The sequence below is a fragment of the Pongo abelii genome, chromosome 17 (genome assembly GCF_028885655.2).
Source record: "Pongo abelii isolate AG06213 chromosome 17, NHGRI_mPonAbe1-v2.0_pri, whole genome shotgun sequence".
Lineage (NCBI taxonomy): Eukaryota > Metazoa > Chordata > Mammalia > Primates > Hominidae > Pongo > Pongo abelii.
The window spans coordinates 16,492,244-16,508,139 of record NC_072002.2 but is presented as its reverse complement, the minus strand read 5'-3'; the positions used below and the strand labels follow the sequence as shown (position 1 = coordinate 16,508,139).

The 15,896-nt window shown below is 56.2% G+C and overlaps 1 protein-coding gene and 1 pseudogene across 6 annotated transcripts in view; both read right to left on the bottom strand.

Annotated features, from left to right (window-relative positions):
• The window catches only part of LOC129057178 (uncharacterized), an 82,208-nt gene that overhangs the window by 1,421 nt on the left and 64,891 nt on the right, over positions 1–15,896 (bottom strand). For 2 of the 6 annotated variants that reach the window (XM_055078586.2, XM_063716808.1), the window contains exons 1-3: positions 1,664–1,998; positions 1,508–1,538; positions 378–514 (exon numbers count right to left, since the gene is read on the bottom strand). Coding sequence is in view for 1 of the 6 variants with exons in the window: in XM_063716808.1 (XP_063572878.1) it covers positions 378–514; positions 1,508–1,538; positions 1,664–1,875 (380 nt within the window). In the remaining 5 variants the exon portion in view is untranslated. The other 4 variants (XM_055078583.2, XM_054547090.1, XM_054547091.1 and 1 more) reach the window with 4 other exon arrangements.
• On the bottom strand, positions 2,362–6,988 carry LOC112131668 (28S ribosomal RNA; annotated as a pseudogene).

Here is a 15,896-nt window from a genome sequence, read left to right as displayed (position 1 = left end):
GTGTACTGTGCCCACGAGTGTCATCAAAGCACTCTGGGAGGCCGATGTGGGAGGATCACTGGAGCCTAAAAGTTTGAGATCACCTCGACATGTGAGATGACACCTGTAATAATAATAATCATAGAAGTTTAAAAAGAGATTATGTGTGCCCAGAGTGTGGACAACAAAGCGAGAGCACATCCGTACTAAAAACGATTGATAGACAGGCAGGCAGGCAGGCAAATATAGAATGAGCTAGATGCAGAGTTTCACACCTGTAATAGCAGCACTGTGGGCGGCCGAGGCAGGCAGGCGGATTGCTTGAGAACAGGAGTTCGAGACCAGCCTGGGCAACATGATAGAACCCCGAGCCCCATCTCACTCACATACATACATACCTACGGAAAACATGAAGAACAACATAAAAGTCAACCGGTGTGGTGGTGCGTGCCTGTAGTCCCAGGTAATGGGGATGGGAGAGATCAGAGGCAGGATGACCGCTTGGTTGGTCCAAAGCGTTGAGGCTGGGGTGATCCTGGGCGACAGACACAGAGGAAGACCCTGCCAGGAAGGAAGGAAGGAAGGAAATAAATGAGCAAGCAAGCAAGCAAGCAAGAAAATGATGAACATGAAAATGACATAGAATAACCCATGACAATAAAGAAGCAAATAAGAGGGTATGAATAAAGCAGAAAGGTAATTAAGATCACAAACAATTGCTTTCTCCCCACCCCACCCCACCCCAACCCACCCCACCCCACCTCACCCCATCTCACGTAAGCTGGAGTGGAGATGCGCGATCACAGCCCACATTAGCCTCTGCCTTCCAGGCTTAAGATAACCCTGTAGTCCCAGCTACTTGGGAGGCTGAGGTCACCAGAGCCCAGAGTGAGAAGACCAGGCAGGCCCAAAGGAAAAAATAAATAAGCGAAAATAAAAAATAATAAATGAAAGAAGGAAGGAAGAAAGGAAGGATATATATACACATGTATATGTAAATGAAATGGGTTTTCATTTAATACATATTCATACAATAAAATTAACATTTATAATATAAACATGTATTAATTATGGAAATATCTATGTAGTTTTATCACTACATATTTGTGTGTGTGTATGTATGTGTGTGTGTGTGTGTATATATATATATGTATGTTTATACACAGCAGAGTACAGAAAATAAGATTGAAGGAAAAAAGGAATTGGCTGGGGGTGGTGGTTCACGCCTGTACTCCCAGCACTCTTTGGGAGGCCGAGGTGGGCGGAAGGTCAGGAGATCGAAACCAGCCTGGCCAATATGGTGAAATTCCATCTTTACTTAAAATACAAAAATTGCTGTTCGCTTGAACCCTGGAGGCAGAGGCAGTGGCATCAATGAGCTGAGAAGGGACCACTGCACTCCATCTCCAGCTCCAGCCTGGGTGACAGAGTGAGACTCGATCCCCAGAAAAAGGAAAGAAAGAAAGAAAGGAAAAAAAAAAAAACACAAGCAAAACCAAAAAAAACAAAAGGAGGAAGTATTACTTACTGATGGCAACAGTGACTCTCTCTTAAATGTACTGTGGAAGCAAACAAAGTGGGGCTGAAAAAAATGTAGGAGAGGGAGTTTCACGTGGTCCCAGCTTCACCGAAGGCCGAGGCTGGTGAGGGACACCCACGCATGAATGGGGATAGGTGTCCTCACATGGGTGTGCCGCACCGCCCAGTGGGACCACCACCAGCCGCCTGCTGGTCAGCCTGGGACACAGGGAGCCATTGGCTAAGTCCGGAGCTTGTGGGTGGAAGGGGGTCGACCCTGGAGGTTCCGACCGAGATGCCAACGCTCTGGATCCAGCTCGTCCTGACGGGCACCCACCCCTGCACACCGCTCAGTCCAGACGGCCTGCTGGTCGACATGGGACATGGAGAGCCGCCAGCTCACACCCTCGGGCGGCAGCTGGTCGACCCCGGAGGCCTGACCGAGGAGCAGCCACGAGCGGAGGTTGGCCGTGCTGGGGACACCCCAGGCCTTGCCACCCACTTCCCTCCACCTGCAGTACTGGTCGACCCATGTGGAGGAAAGAGAAAGGACATGAAGGCCAGAACCCCAGGTGGCCAACCCACGGGCCCGCACCGCCAACCCTGGGGCAAAGGCTGGCAGGTTACAGAGCCAGCTTGGCACAGCCACCTTCACAGGTCCACCCCACGCTCCCCCCACACCTTCCAGCCCGGAGCGGGCGAGCCACCCCGGCAGTAAACAGGGAGGAGAGGGGAACCAAAGGATCAGGGCACACCAGTGGGGACACGCATCCCCCTCACCCGTGGTTGGTGGGAGAGCAGGAGAGAGGAAGATGGATGGCTCCAGACAAGCACACACCACCGGGCCGCCCCACACATGTGAGGACAAACCCTTGTGTGAAGGGCTGACTTTCAATAGATCACAGCAAGGGAGATGCTCTGCTACTTACGAAATTCTGACCCAGAAGCAGGTCGTCTACGAATGGTTTAGTGCCAAGTTCCCCCCGAAAGTGTGTTGCATGACGGGCGAGTAGGTCGCCTTTCCGGCCACACCCTTCCCAGGATGAAGGGCACTCTGCACTGGACCCAGTCCTGGCACACGGTGGGGCACACCCCCCCAGGGTGCGGCAGCCCACCAGCAGGGACGGGGAACCGGCTATCCAAGGCCAACCAAGGCTCCACAGTGTTGCTGTATCCTTCCACTTGGGTGGGATTCTGACTTAGAGGCGTTCAGTCATAATCCAACAGACGGTAGCTTCACCCCATTGGCTCCTAAACCAAGCACATGTCTGAACCTGTGGTTCCTGTCATGCTGAGTAGGTAACATGGCAACACATCACTTAGGGTAAAACTAACCTGTCTCATGATGGTCTAAATCCAGCTCACATGCCCTATTAGTTGAACAATCCAATGCTGGGTGAATTCTACTTCACAATGATAGGAAGAGCCAACATCAAAGGATCAAAAAGCAGCGTCCCTAAGAACACTTGGCCGCAACAAGCCAGTTATCCCCTGTGGTAACTTCCTGACAACCTCCTGCTTAAAAAGGTGAGAAGGATCGTCAAAGCCCGGCTTTCAGTCTGCATTCGCACTGAAAATTAATATCAAGCGAGCTTTTGCTCTTCTCCTTAAGAAATTTCTGTCCTCCCTGAGCTCACCTTAGGACACCTGCATTACAGTTCAACAGGTTTACCGCTGCAAACTCCCTACCTGGCACTGTCCCCGGAACAGGTCACATCCGGCTGGTGCACAGCTGGGCACTTGGCGCCAGAAGGGAGAGCCCCTCGGGGCTCACCCCTTGCCTCACCGGGTCAGTGAAAAACGGTCAGAGTAGTAGTATTCCATGGGCAGCCCACAGGACCCCACCCCACCCCCTCACGGGGACAGGGGGGCACTGGGGACCTCCCACTTATTCTACACCTCTCACATCTCTTCACCATGCCACACTAGAGTCAAGCTGGACAGGGTCTTCTTTCCCCACTGAGTCCACCAATCCCATTCCCTTGGCTGTTTTTTCACTGGAGAGAAAGTAGGTAGGGACAGTGAGAATCTCATTAATCCATTCATGCACATCACTAGTTAGATGACGAGGCATTTGGCTACCTTAAGATAGTCACAGTTACTCCCACCATTTACCCATGCTTCATTGAATTTCTTCATTTTGACATTCAGAGCACTGGGCAGAAATCACTTTGCAACACCCCCGAGGGCCTTTGCAATGCTTTGTTTAAACAGTCGGATTCCCCTGGTGCACAACAGTTGTAAGTTGGCTGCTAAGCACCGGCCGAGGCACTGCACGGAACCGCGGCCCCGGGGACAGGGACCAGCCAACATCCCGCCACTGCCACGGAGGTGGGGAAGGGAGACGGATTGGGCCAGAGGGAGATGGGGGAACAAACCACCCCACCCGACCACCCACCGACACCCAATCACTCCCTGCCCATGCGGATATGCACGATGGCACGGAGCGAGACAGGCCACACCAGCACCCACCGGGCTCCACATGGGTGGCCACAACTGGGGCAATCCATGGGAAGGGCCCAACTCACGTCCAGAGTCACCACCGACACCGGCTCTCCAGGCCGCCCTCACGGGAGATCATGCCCCGCCACCAGGGCCCTACCACCACTGCCACCCCCAGGGAGGGGGAGGACGGGGAGAAAGGGGGCGAGGGAGGGAATGAGCGGCACGTGGGGTGGGGCAGGGGAGGGCCATGACAGGCTCGCCCAGGGCGTTGGGGGGGCAGCAGCGCCTCATCCAGTGGCGGCACGCACCCAGCTCTTACAGCCAATATTTATCCCGAAGTTACGGATCTGGCTGGCTGACTTCCCTTACCTACATTTTTCCAACATGCCGGAGTCTGTTCACCTTGGAGACCTGCTGCGGACATGGGTATGGCCCGTGCGAGACTTACACTGTCTCCCGTGGATTTTCAAGGGCCAGCCAGAGCTCACCAGATGCCACCAGAACCACGACGCTTTCCAAGGTACAGGCCCCTCTCTCAGGGTGAACCCATTCCAGGGCACCCTGTCCTTCATAAAGAAAAGAGGACCCTCCCGGGAGCTCCCGCATGCTTCTTCAGGATCGGTCATATTACCGCACTGGACGTCTCGTGGTGCCCGTCTCCGCCACTCTGGACTCAGGGATCTAAACCCGACCCCCTTTCAATCGGCTGAGGGCAACAGAGGCCATCACCCGTCCCTTCGGAACGGCACTCAGCAATCTCTCAGGACCGACCGACCCATGTTCAACTACTGTTCACGTGGAACTCTTCTCCACTTCGGCCTTCAAAGTTCTCATTTGAAAATTTGCTACTACCAACAAGATCTGCACCTGTGGCGGCTCCACCTGGGCCCAAGCCCTAGGCTTCAAAGCTTACCGCAGCGGCCCTGCTACTCGTCGCGACGTAGAGTCCATGGGGCTCCGGGGGAGGGGGCAGGAGAGGACCCCCACCACACTCACATGGGCATACCGCCCCTGCCGCTCCCGTCCACTCTCAACTGCCGGCAACAGCCGGGTATGGGCCCGACGCTCCAGCACCATCCATTTTCAGGGCTAGTTGATTCGGCAGGTGAGTTGTTAGCCGGGTATGGGCCCGACGCTCCAGCACCATCCATTTTCAGGGCTAGTTGATTCGGCAGGTGAGTTGTTACACACTCCATAGCGGATTCCAACTTCCATGGCCACCGTCCGGCTGTGTATATCAACAAACACCTTCTCTGGCATCTGATGTGTGTTGGCACCAGGCACCTTAACCCGGCATTCAGTTCATCCCACAGTGCCAGTTCTACTTGCCAAAAATAGCCCACTAAGCACTCGCATTCCATGCCCGGCTCCACGCCAGCGAGCCAGCCTTCTTACACATTTAAAGTTTCAGAATAGGTTGAGATCGTTTCAGCCTCAAGACCTCTAATCATTCGCTTTAAAAGATAAAACTGCGTGGGGACGTTAGGTTTGTTAGAGCACCAGGTATCCTGAGGGAAACTTCAGAGAGAAACAGCTACTAGATAGTTCGATTAGTCTTTCACCCCTATACCCAGGTCGAAAGACCAATTTGCATGTCAGGGCTGCTACGGACCTCCACCAGAGTTTCCTCTGGCTCCACCCTGCCCAGGCATAGTTCACCATCTTTCTGGTCCTAACACGTGCTCTCGTGCTCCACCTCCCTGGCGTGGCAGATAAGACGGGATGGTGGTACGCCATCAGTAGACTGGAGAGACCTCGGGATCCCACCTCGGCCAGAGAGCACACCGGGCTTCACCTTCATTGCTCCACAGCGGCTTTCGTGCGAGCCCCTGACTCACGCACGTGTTAACCTTGGTCCATGTTTCAAGACGGGTCGGGTGTCCAGTGGAGACCCAACGTTGCCGCCGACCCCGTGTTCTCACTCCCACTGAGGGGCGTCCGCATGGCCCTGAGAGAACTCCCCCAGGCCGACAGCGCAACCCACCCCTGGCACACTGGGGACAGTCTGGCCCACCCCCTTACTCGGCCCCCCATCACCAGGGATGCAGGGAGGGGGGTGGGAGAGCAGTCACACCTTGGGAGGGTTGGCCTGGCCCCCCACAAGGAGACACCGGCGCACCCCCACAGGGGTGGGCACTGGTGGGGAGAGCATGGCAATGGGTCTCACTCCCTCAGCCCTGGGATTTGGCAAGGGCTGTCGTGGGGGGTCTGTAACTCAGGAGGTTCGGTCCCACCACTGCTGCCACCCCGACCCGCACGGCCTCCCGAGGGAGGATGCGGGGCCGGGGAGAAGACGGGGAAGGAGGAACGGGACCCCCAGACCCACCCTTCCCCATCAGGCCTTCCCAACCATTCCAGAGCCAGTCACAGTGCACTGCCGCAGTGGAAATGCACCCGCCGGCCGCCAGTCGCCGACTGGGGGATAGTCCCCCACCGACCATGGCCCCACCCACCCACACACCCACCGGAGCCCAGCCCCTCCGGGGAGGAGGAGGGGCAGTGGGGGAGGGAGGGCTGGTGGAGGTGTCGGGAGAAACGGGGACGGGAAAGATCCACCAGGCCACTGACACGGCTGGATCGACTGCCGGGTTGAATCCTCCCAGCAGACTGCGTGGACCCTACCCATTTACCTCTTAATGGTTTCACGCCCTCTTGCACGCTCTTCAAAGTTCTTTTCAACTTTCCCTTATGGTACTTCACTAGAAGTCTCATGCCAATATTTAGCCTTAGATGTTTACCACCCACTTTGGTCTGCATTCCCAAGCAACCCAACTCCAGGACACCTGGGTCCAGCACGCCAGGGACCGCTACCAGCCTCACAACATCCACAGTCTTGGCCTAGAACAGGACTTGGGCCACCCATGAGCGGTGCCGGGGACTGGGCCTTCCATACACAACATTTCCTGCACCCCACCACAGGGCGGGGATTTGGCGCTGGGCTCTTCCCTCTTCACTCACCATTACTGAGGGAATCCTGGTTAGTCTCTTTTCCTCTGCTCACTAATACGCTTAAATTCAGCGGGTCACTACGTCTGATCTGACGTCACGTCTCAGAGGGAAAAGAGGCAAACGGGCGGGCAGGGGTGGGCTGGTCAACAGACTGACGAAATGCACCAGCCCACCCGACCACCGGACCCTCTGTCGGAAGATGGGCCGGGTGAGGAGAGAGGCGAGAGCAAGAGAGCAGTGGCTGACTGCACTTCCGCCGCTCTGCCAGAGCGGGACGAACGGAGGGAAGTGCACAGGCCAGGGGTGAGATGGACACCGTACAACTCCGTGGGGGACGGGTCCAAGGACGCAGCAGTGGCACCATCCCACCCCAACGCAGAAGCTCAGGACAGGGACCTGGCATGGCACAGCCACAAGCTGGCGGCGGGCACGTGACAGCAGACAACACCACGGCGTCCCTCAAACCCTGGGACCGCAGCCACGTGCGAACCTGGGCAGGCCGCGAGGTGGGCTTCCAGCCCCATACATGCCACAAAGCAAGCCAGGTGGGCAGGGGGCGGGTGAGGAGGACAGTGCCCCGTAGGGGTGGCAGGGAGGAGAGGCACGGGAGCAGCGGTCAGCCAGACACCAGGCCGCCACCAGGGGCAGGCAGTGAACCACAACAACCAGGACACTCTCCCCCACTGTCTCCCTGCCAGACCCTTCCAGACCTGCCTTCCTCCCCCGCCACAACATGCCCCCACTGCCGACGAAGCGCAACGACAATGGCATGGGACCTTCCACCTGGCCAGGTTCAATGAATCCCGAGCCACGTGCATTGCGAGGTAGCCCCAAAGGGAGGAACCCAGACCACATTGGCAGCCACAGAAGCTCGGCCAGAGCCAGCTTTCTTCCCTCTCCATCTTTGCGGGCGGCAACACCACCCTCTCTCTCCCAGCCTGGCACCCCTTTCCCCTGCCACCAACACGTGACCACACAGGGCCCACAGGGTGAGGGGGAAGGGGAGTGCGCAGTGGAAGAGTGAACATTGCCAGGTCTGCACTTGGGGGGATGGAGGGCCCTGGCAGACCCTGCAAGGGAACCCCCCAACCACACAGCCCAAGAGGCACCCCGGGGGCAATTGATCAGCAAGTGACACTCAGACAGGCATAGCCCTGTGAGGAACCCAGGACCACAAGTGCGTTAGAAGTGTCGATGATCAACGTGTCCTGCAATTCAAATTCTCACAACTAGCTGCATTCTTCGATGCACGAGCTGACTGATCCACTGCTAAGAGTCCTACGAGGTCGATTTGGTATCTGAGGGTCTCACTAAACCATCCAATCGGTATTAGCGACTGGCGGTGTGGTACAAAGGGCAGGGACTTAACGCAAGCTTATGACCCACACTTACTGGGAATTGCTCATTCATGGGGAATAATTGCAATCCCCCATCCCCATCACAAATGGGGTTCAAGGGGTTACCCGTACCCGCCAGCATAGGCTAGGCACACACTGAGCCAGTGTAATGCACGTGCAGCCCCAGACATCTAAGGGCATCACAGACCTGTTATTGCTCAATCTCGGGTGGCTGAATGCCACTTGTCCCTCTAAGAAGTTTGAGGACGCTGACCACTCTGGGGTTGCATAACTAGTTAGCATGCCAGAGTCTCGTTTATTATCGGAATTAGGCAGACAAATCGCTGCACCAAGAACAGCCATGCACCACCACTCACGGAATCAAGAGCTGTCAATCCTGTCCATGTCTGGGTGAGGTTTCCCGTGTTGAGTCAAATTAAGCCACAGGCTCCACTCCTGGTGGTGCCCATCCATTAATTCCTTTAAGTTTCAGCTTTGCAACCATACTTCCCCCAGAACCCAAAGACTTTGGTTTCACAGAAGCTGCCTGGCAGGTCATGGGAATAATGCCACTGCATCACCAATCAGTATTGTTTATGGTCGGAACTACGATGGTATCTGATCATCTTCAAACCTCCGACTTTCGTTCTTGATTAATGAAAATATTCTTGGGAAATGCTTTCACTCTGGTCCATCTTGTCTCTAGTGGCACAATACGAAAGCCTGCCAGCCGTCCCTCTTAATCATGGCCTCAGTTGAAAAACCCACAAAATAGAACCACGGTCCTCTTCCAGGTGGCTCAGGCCTGCTTTGAACACTAATTTTTTCAAACACTTCGGCCCCACAGTACACTCAGCTAAGAGCATAGCGTTGGCACCACCAGCCCCCAAGATCCAACTAGGAGCTTTTTAACTGCAGTATCTTTAATATACGCTATTGGAGCTGGAATTACTGCAGCTACTGGCACCAGACTTGCCCTCCAATGGATCCTCATTAAAGGATTTAAAGTGGACTCATTCCCATTACAGGACCTCAAAAGAGTCCTGTATTATTTTTCATCACTACCTCCCCAGGTCCGGAGTAGGTAACTTGCATGCCTGCTGCCTTCCCTGGATGTGGTCGCCATTTTTCAGGCTCCATCTCTGGAAATGAACCCTGATGCCGTCACCCATGGGCACCATGGTTAGCATGGCAACTGCCATCAAAAGTTGATAGGGCAGACATTTGAATGGGTTGTCACTGCCACGGGGGGCGTGTGATGTGACGGAGGTTATCTACAGTCCCGAAAGCCGCAGGCGCCCACCCCCCAACTGGGGCCAGAGAGGGGCTAACCGGGTTGGTTTTGATCTGATAACTGCATGCATCCGCCACGAAGGGTTCAGCATCTGTCAGCTTGTACTACCTCTAGAATTAAGTTATCCAGGTAGAAGAGGAGTGAGCAACTAAAGGAACCATAACTGATTTAATGAGCCATTCGCAGTTTCACTGTACCAGCCATGCATACTTAGACATGCATGGCTTAATCTCTGAGACAAACATGCTACTGGCAGGATCAACCAGGTAGGTAAAGCGCGGTGAGGCACCTACGAGGCCAAGGCCTTGCAAGGAGAGGCCCAGCACTGCAGACGCAAAGATGGGTTGCGGCCGGGCTGGCAGAAGGGTGCAAGCACGGGGTGGTAGGTGGGAGGTGGGGCACAGGGAACCGGACACCCCACCCACACGAGACACCACCACCCCCCAATGTGCTCACCACCACCGACCCTTCTCGTCCACCTGCGAGGAGGTGGACCGCCCGACCCGTGCCCAGCAGCCGCAATGAACTGGCGGCCACGTGTGCGCACAGTGGGCACAGGGTGGAAACGAGGAGACAGTATTCCCCCCGCCCCACGGGGCAGCCCCGACGTTCAGGTGGCGAGTGAGAAGCGGACCGCAGTGCCCTGCCCGGCAACAGTCGTGCCGTGTGGCTGCAGCATCCACACACCTGTCTTGGTCAAGGCCCGTTTCCGAGCCCCGCTGAGGTGCGCAGGCGCAGAGGTGGCAGACACCACACGATGGCCAAAGGAGAGCGAAAGAAGCCAGCTGGCATGCCCGCCCCCACCCCCGACCCAAGGAAATGCCGAGCGACCAGCAAGACAGAGATCAAACTTCACCCCACATCACACGAATGCCTGTCTGAGAGGGACGACCAGGCTGCCCTCAGGCACATGTGACAAACAGCAACGTCACGCGGGGAGGACGGGCTCTCCCCGACACTGACGCCCAGGATAGACGCCTCAGGTAACTGCTGCAGCAGGCCCAGGAAGCAAGGCGCACCTTGGGTCTCACTGACCCAATTTGGAAGAGCTGGCCGGGAGAAGATGAGACCCCGGGGCAAGGCCGAGGTGAAGGGAAGGTGTGAGAAAGCCTGCCAGTGGGGAAGGGGACACCATGGGACACCTCATGCACAGCCAGTCGCAGACAGGACACATGCCGGGGTCTCACCGCCAGCAGCCTCCGAGCACGAAGGCAACACCGTGCCGCACCTGGAGTGGCCGACTGGTCTTCAGCGATCCCCGCAGCTCCCTCCACCGCCGCCGCAGTCGCGGCCAGGCCCCGGAACTCTTTTTCCCCGCACGTGCTGCAAGCCAACCCCAAAAGCCCTCCAGTCGCCCACGAGGCCCACGCGTGGCGCCACCAACCGAATCCCAAAAGCACACACGCCAGGGGAAGCGGACCCCGGGCCAACAAGTTTGGACCCAGACGGGGCCACCACCAATGTAAACCCAGTGAGCCACTCAGGGAGACAGGATCAGTGGGCAGGGAAGGGGGGGCACAGACAGGCAAGGACACCCGTGAGCCCACAGAGGAGCGGCTCAGGGAGAAACCTCAGGCATTGCCAGGCCACCAGGGAAACACGGCCACGGGATCCCACCACAGACACGAGGGCGGTCCCACAGCCCTCCACCTGGGACGCCAGACAGACCTCGGCACCCACCGACACCCACCTCACGAGCCCCGGGTCCCGCCACCGGGGCCCTGATGGGACCAGAGCCACAAATCCAACTCCAGGGTCTCATTGCATGTGATTCTTGTCCATCCTCCGACCTGGTCCCGCTCCAGGAGACTGGCGCACCCCCACCGTGGGAAGCTTTCCCAGGGCCAGGTGGCCTAACCCCGTGCCGTGAAAGTTCGGTCATCAGCACCGGGTGTGATTCAGCATGGGAGCGGGCAGAGAGCAGACTGGCAGCAGAGGGGGTCACACGCCGGACGGAACACCACGCACACCCACCCCTCACGGCAGTTGGTTCCCAACCGCCAGGACGCTGGGCCTGGCCTGCATCCTCCCAGCTCGGAATGCTGAGGCAGAGGCCAAAGTTGGTGATGAGCCATGCTCGGCCACCACCGCAGTGGCCGGCGGAACTCTCGCTCTCCCCCCTTCACCCTGTCGAGGGGGAAGCCGAGGAGGGTCCTCTGCAAGTGATCCGCTATGGCAGAGTTACCATAACACAGAGGTGGCAGGCCGAGAGTCTCCGGGTACCCCAAAGGAACAGTTCTCAGATTGATAAAGAAGGCTTTCTCACCTAGGGCAGGTCACACTCCCTACCCACCAGTCACCCCTCGTCTGGCCCACACAGGCGCTCAGGGACACCTGGGTAAGGAAAGGGACCTGCGGTACAAGAAAAAACCTGCGTGCGGCAATCTTGAGTGTTCACGGTCAGGGCAGGGGCCCAGCCAGTGCGCATGCGAACAACCCCCTAAGGCCCCCAGTCCACCCGCCTTTTTTTCGAGGCAAACCATCTCCAAAAGTAAACCCACATAACGACTGGCCAGAGGCAGAAACAGTAGTTTCTTGGTGGCCAGCCGGCACACACGTCACTGGCCCAAGCCCACTGCGATCACTCACACAGCCCACTCGCACCCGCCAGAGGGGAGCACCGGACGTGTGCTTCCCGGACCAGGCGGCGGTTTTCCCCTCGTGGGAGGGGTGCGTCTCACTCAACCGCCTTGAGCCCCACACCAACGAGCTCCCTCAGGAGCCACACGGAGACACCACGGCGGCTACCAGAGGAGGGGCTGCTGGGGGTGGGAATGACACACCACCGCTCGGCCTCGGGCACCTGAGGGACAACCTGGAGCACCGCAAAGGCTCAGGCAGAGCCATCGCTCAAGCAAACCCCGAGAAAGCAGCACGATGGGCCTCCGTGGTGGGGGCCACCCGCAAGTCAACAACCACAGGAGGCGAGAGCGAGAGGTGCCTGCCACGTCAGAGAACCTCGACGACGCACCCTGCGAAGTAGAAGGCGGGGTTGGGACAGTGAGATCAGGCCGGATTCTGCACCCCATGCCTTCCCAACGCACCAGCCACAGACGGGGAGAGAGACAAGGGGGTCCTCATGAGCGGGGTGAAAACAACAGTCCCATTTGCCACGAACGTCTGCCCCTCACCCGTCGCGGCTCACACCCGGCCTGGGAGAGCATGACATCACCACATCGATCATGAAGAGCCCCCCCCAGAAGCGGGGGTCGGCCAGCCTGCCAGGGAACGAGCCGATCAGCCCAGCCATTCCTCATTCTGGGGAAGGGACGGCGGACAACCCAATGGAGACGAGAACGCCTGACACACACGGCACAGAGCCAACAGCGTGGGGTTGTGACAGCCGCCCCGGGTGCCCACAGCAGAGAGCTAAAGGGGGCAGGGTAGCCCCTGCCGCCCCCAGGTGGGTCAGAGGCCTGGACCTGGGCCAGCACCGAGATTCGGGATTCTCAGATGCGCCAGAAAGCAACAAGCCCGTGGATCCCAGCAGGCAGCTCAAACAGGAGCAGAGCTGGCTAACTGGGTCACCGGTAAGCCAGAACCCCGCACACATCTAGAGACCCAACCTCTCCAGCGACAGGTCGCCAGACAACAACGTGTCAATAATAACCTGGTGGCCCAAAATGCCGACTTGGAGTGAAAGATATACCTTCCCCAGGGGCAGGAGTTCGAGTCACCGACGATGCCGCTGGCCCAGGAAACCACGACACAGACATCTGTCCCCAAAAACGCCACCATCACAGCCAGACACGGAGCACCCAGGGCCCTCTGGTCAAACCCAGGACACACGCGGGAGCAGCGCTGGGCCAGGGACACCTCCCGGATGCCCGTGACACACACAGGGGCCGGCCGTGTCTCCAGAGCAGGACTCGGAAGCCTTTTGGCCGGCCCCTCGTATGACCAGGACACAGGAGGGACTGAAGGCCTGCCAGGTGTGACCTCTCGGGCCACACGCGCGCTCAGGGAGTGCTCTCCGACTCCGCACGGGGACTTGCCAGAAAAGATCATGGCAGAGGGCCGTGGCCCAGCACGGGGACCGCTCCCCTGCACCGGGAGGACAGGGGCAGGATGGTCCCCGGCTCCACACGGGGACTCGGAAACAAATTCAGCCGCTGCCTCAGACGGCCAGGATGCGCGTGGGCCAGCAACCAGGCCAGGAAGGGCGTCCCCAGCCTCCCGCTTCACGGCTTGGGCCTCGGGAGCTGTGACGTGCTGGTAGACCAGCCCGGGCAGCCCCACATCCGGCTCGGGCCCAGAAGCACAGCCACAGCCGCCCCCCCACCCCACATAAACCTGCACGCCTGAGCTCTGACTCACAAGTGATGTGCCACAGCTCTGACACCACCGGGCCAGCACAGCTGACGAACGCGGGCTTTCCAGAGCTCTGCCTAGCTCACAGCGGGGAAGGTCCCCTCCCTCGGAAGCTGCCACCGCAGCTCTGGAAGCCAAGAGCACGATATAAAAGCGGCCGCCAGATGGAGCCCGACAACCGTCGCGAACGTCAGCAAGACAGATCCGGATGGCAAGGCGGCCCGTGGACCGCAAAAGCGAAACCGTGAGTCCAGAAGTTCTCCCCGAGGCCGAAAACGCAGCCCCTCTCCCCCAACCCCACAGAAACCGTCCCCAAAACGTGCCTCTGCATCGACCGCAACAGAGTCAGAAGACAACCCATGGCGTGTGGGTGTTTGGAGATGCATCTCGGAGGGAGAGAGAAAGAACAAACAAGGACTCGGTCGCGGGTCGCTGCGGACACAGGGAGATGCAGAATACGTAGGCTCTTCCAGAATCTACACAAACACAGAGGGAGAGAAAGAGGGAGGGAGGGAGGGTGGGAATGGAGAAAAGACACAGATGGTGAAAGGTAAGGAGGGAGGGAAGGGAGCAGGGAGGGAGGGAAGGTGGGAATGGAGAAAAGAGACAGATGGTGAAAGGTAAGGAGGGAGGGAAGGGAGCAGGGAGGGAGGGAGGGAGGAAGAAAATGGAGAAAAGAGAGACAATTTAAAAAATGTAGATACAGAAAGAAAACTTTTTAAACATTCCATTTTTGAAAGAGAGACGGAAAGGAAAGAAACATGAAAAAGAGAGAAAGAATGAGGAAAGAAATGAAGGAAAGAAGGGAAAAAGAAACAGAGATGAAAGAAAAAAGAACGAAAGACAGGGAATGAAAGAGAAATAAAGCACGCAAGGAAAAAGAATAGAAAGAGAGAAAGAAGGAAAGGAAGAAAGGAAGAAAAATGTAAAGAAGGAGAGACAGGAAAAAAGGAAGGAAGAAAAACATAAAAAGAGAGAAAGAAAAGAGAAATAAATATACTTATTTATTTACAAATATAAATACAACACTTTTTGTATATAAACATAAATGTATTTATCTACAATCATTTCTTTAGCAATATATTTATATATAATAAATATATTATATAGAAGTATATTTCTATATATAATAAACATATATTATATAGAAATACTTTTATTTATATGTAAATATAAATATTTTTATATATAAAAGTATAAAAATATTTATATTTATAAATGTAAGTAAATACATAGAAATGATACAAATAAAAAACAAAATTAAATAAATATGTAGGCCGGGCGTGGTGGCTCTCGCCTGTCATCCAAGTACTTTCAGAGGCCGAGGTGAGTGCATCACCTGAGGTCGGGAGTTGGAGACCAGCCTGACTAACATGGTGAAACCCTGTCTCTACTAAAAATACAAAAATCAGCCAGGCGTGGGGGAGCATCCCTGTAATCTCAGCTACTCAGGAGGCTGAGGCAGGAGAATCGCTTGAACCCAGGAGGTGGAGGGTGTGGTGAGCCAAGATCACGCCATTGAACTCTAGCCGTGGAAACAAGAATGAAACTGTCTCAAAAAGATGAAAGAGAAGGAAAGAAAGAAAGGAAGAAAGAAAGAAAGAGGGAGAGGCTGGGGGCGAGGGCTCACGCCTGTCATCCCAGCACTTTGGGAAGCCGAGGCAGGCGGATCACCTGAGGTTGGGAGTTGGAGACTAGCCTGACCAACGTAGAGAAACCCAGTCTCTACAAAAAATACAAAATTAGCCAGGCATGGTGGCACATGCCTGTAATCCCAGCTACTAGGGAGGCTGAGGCAGGAGAATTGCTTGAACCTGGGAGGCAGATGTTGTGGTGAGCCAAGATCGCGCCATTGACCTCTAGCCTGGGCAACAAGAGTGAAAATCTGTCTCAAAAAAAAGGAAGAAGAAAAAAGAAAGAGAGAAAAGGCAAGGCAAGGCAAATCTACCTGCTTTCACTACATCTGGGGAGAATCAGGAAAGTCCCCACCAACAACAAGGCCTAAAGTGGAGCTGCCATCTGTAAAACTGGAGCAGAAGAGTCCATGCGGGTTAAAGACATGA